General features: G+C 37.7%; 1 protein-coding gene across 1 annotated transcript; it reads right to left on the reverse strand.

The window, feature by feature from the left end:
* Nucleotides 1-884: 884 nt before the first annotated feature.
* LOC131299532 (F-box protein CPR1-like) lies at nt 885-1,586 on the reverse strand. The gene has a single exon (XM_058325120.1). It carries the CDS (start codon nt 1,584-1,586, stop codon nt 885-887), a length of 702 nt encoding a protein of 233 aa, XP_058181103.1.
* Nucleotides 1,587-3,622: the final 2,036 nt, after the last annotated feature.

The following is a 3,622-nucleotide window of genomic DNA, read 5'->3' on the forward strand; positions in this document are numbered from 1 at the left end:
ACATGGTCATGGCCTAGGCCGTTGTCCCTATGCGGGTGGACTGGGGTGAAGGCCCATGCTCGCTCAGAACCGAACGTGGTAAATGACCGTCGAAGGGGTTCTGGCCAAACATGGTTCTCAACCCTAATGAGATATTACTCCGAGCCGATTAAGCAAAAGGATTGTCAACGATAGTCTGGTTAGGAAGCCATCAACAGGCCGAACATCAAAGGTGATATGCCTCAGGCTCGGACGGAGTACTGGTTTACGCTCGACGCGGCACGAGCCATTTTGCTCGGCCTGCTACACACATTTTGATATTTTACACCATCTAGTTGATTCAAAGATGCTATAGCTTCCTCTTTTTATTTATTTATTTTATCCTTCTTTGATGAGGACATTCTCTTCTTTTTTTTTGGGTGATAGATAAGAAAAAGAAAACCACACACACCCCAAAGACAAAACCAGTGGATAGTGGGATTAGCCTCCAGATTAGACAGTCCACTGGACAACAATCAAATACAGAGTTATCAACAAAATGTAAGAACAAGTTTAAACTTTTCACTAAAACATTCAGTTATAATTAAAACCTAAAAATAAAGGCCAAAACATGTTCCATAAAGACCAAGTAGTGTGATGGAAGCGTAAGTTCTCCAAAATAGAAGAAAGTTGCTTAAGATTATGACCACCAAGCTCGACGAGAAAATACCAGATACTATAGTTTATTTTGAAGTACATTTACACTGAGGAGAACGAGCTTGCACCAACAAAAGAGTATTTACACACAATTTGCGTAATACATGCATATGCAAAATGAAAGAAAAACGAAAACAATGGTTTGGTAATTTGAATTACCAACTTTTTCTTCCATTTTCATCTGATTAGCAATACCTTCTAGTGTTGTTTCAGCCCAGAGGTGAAACAAGACTCTCCACATAAATATCAATTTCATGCCCCTTCCAATTCTGAGGCTTCTCAATCCTCTTGTAAGTTTTTCGCTTTGGATTGTAGATCGCGAACTTCGCTGACGTCCCTGACCTCAACATCAATACAAACTCTCCATCCTTTGTGAAACACAGCAGCGTACAGTAATTGATAAACGACTCTCCTGGCACATTTGGTGGCACATTTGATACAACAAACAATTTGGTCCAAGATTCTTTCACACCGTATTCCTTCATCACCCAAACATTTAAACTCTCGAGACGGCTGTCAACCGTACAGAGGCATCCATCCAAAACACCTACTTTAAATAAATGACTCTCAACTTCATATATAGGCGTGGGCACCTCCTTGAATTTCTCTTCCATAACATCAAAACAAGCAATACGGAAATAACGCAGTTCGATATCGGTGCTTCCATGCGCAAACCAATGCGGTGGCCCATTCAAAACACTCCCTCGCCCAAAAAGACGACAAGAATAACCAAAGTCTTCAATGCTCTTCCATGAGCTTAGTTTAGAACTGAACACATGAACAGTACTATGGACATCACGTTTAGGGTGAACAGCCGCAACAACCTTGAAATCATCGTTAATAGAGTCATAACCAAGCGCATACTTTATCGAACTACGGGTAAACTTAGGTGGTGAAATTTTCTGATACATTCTAATTGATGGGTTCCATAAACATAACTCCTCATCAATATCTACGAGTAAGACTCCATTGAAAGAGCCCTAAATAGTTTCAACAACACCAGATTTCCAGGGCATTTCGAGCTCAGCTGGGGTGGGATCGGGTGCTTGGTAGTCCAAGGAATAGGAAGATTTAGAAATCTGACACTGCTTATACTGAGGAGCTTGGTAGTCCATCGAATCGGAAATGTGAAACCACCTCAGAGGACCGAGTATTAGCTTCTGGTTCGTGTTGCTTTTCATGGATTGATGGAGGTGAGATTTGATGAAGTGGGGGTCGGTGATTAGAGCGAGCCATGGCTTGGAAACCGACTTGAAACGGCACAGAGGCTTGACGGGTAGTTTTGAGAGTATGACGTAGACAACCTCATGTGGAAGATCGGGCAAATCCCATCGTTCCATTTTCTTATAGGGGTTTCTGCTTTCTATGGCGTCGTGAGAGAAGAGAGAGTGGAGACAAAGGAATTTTTATCTTAGAAGAAAGAGATCCGTTTAATCTTCGTCTTCAATATGCCAAATGGGTCAATGACGTTGTATTAAGATTTAAGGCTCTTTGAGCGAAGAAATCTATGGTACACACATCACAAAATTTGGTTATTAAAAGAATGCAGAGCTCATTTGTGAGAACTTGGATGATGTAAGTAATCTTCGAGCGGAGAAGTTTATTGTACACACATCAAAAAATTTGGTTATTAAAAGAATGCGGAGCTCATTTGTGAGAACTTGGATGATGTAAGTAATCTTCGAGCGGAGAAGTCTATGGTACACACATCAAAAAAATTGGTTATTAAAAGAATGCGGAGCTCATTTGTGAGATCTTGGATGATGTAAGTAATCTTCGAGCGGGGAAGTCTATGGTACACACATCAAAAAATTTGATTATTAAAAGAATGCGGAGTTCATATCAAGAAAATACACAACTAATAAAAAATGTGGAACTATTTTGGGGTTGTATTCGTATTCTTAAATTCAACTCAAAAATATTAACTGATATCATAAAGTTACATCACAAATGAGACCAAAATATATGTATTATATATATATATATATATATATATATATATATATATATATATATATATATATATATATATATAAGCAGTCTTACCAGCCAAAAAAAAAAATGCTTCTCATTCTTCATCCAAATCCATTCGTATTGTATGGTTCCATGAAGGGGCTGACCCAAATGGAGGAAAGCGGGTTCATTGACCCCACTCAAGTCAAAATTCTCAGAGGGAGTAGTACATATTTTGGAGTATCAATTCTTGTAAATTTGCCCCATGGAATATCTTGTCCCCAACACCTTGAAAAATATACAGGGAAGCATATGACTACAGAAACAATCATGCAACAAGAAAACCACCAACAATAGAGAAAGACTCTCAAGACTTTTTTTATTCAATAATCATCAAAAACTCTCCTAGCTAGCCCGAAGGCTTACAACTTACTGTATTAAATAGGTAGAATATTAAATAGGTAGAAAACTCTAAACCTAATTGAGCCCTAATTCTTGTAGAAAACATAAAATAGAAAACTAAATAAACTATAATTGAAAAATTGAATATTATAGAACACTTATTCCAAAAATTATACTCCCTAACAAAATTACTAAAACATAAAATAAGAAAAACTAAATAATGTTATTTATTAAATTATTTTCAATTCCCATTCTGCATCACATAACTTGCCTTCAACCAATTTATTCCATATGTACAATCTCTGACTCTCACTCCTATCGGTTGCTCTCTCTTTCAAAAAAAAAAAGTAAAAAAAATTAAACAATGAAGAACAAAACCCAGTAAAGGAAGGTTCTCATTGTTTGTTGCGAGATTGGGGGTAGGGATAGAGAACGATTACATGTTAGGAGCTAGGGGACAAGGTGAGCGAAAACCCTAATTCAGTCCTGTCTCTATTCCTATTTAGAACCTTAAGGTGAGTGAATACAAAGTACTGGAACTATGTATGCTCGTATATAACCCGACCTACCATGAGATGGTATAACCTATAAC

This window comes from Rhododendron vialii, chromosome 9a, assembly GCF_030253575.1.
Source record: "Rhododendron vialii isolate Sample 1 chromosome 9a, ASM3025357v1".
NCBI classification, from domain to species: Eukaryota; Viridiplantae; Streptophyta; class Magnoliopsida; order Ericales; family Ericaceae; genus Rhododendron; species Rhododendron vialii.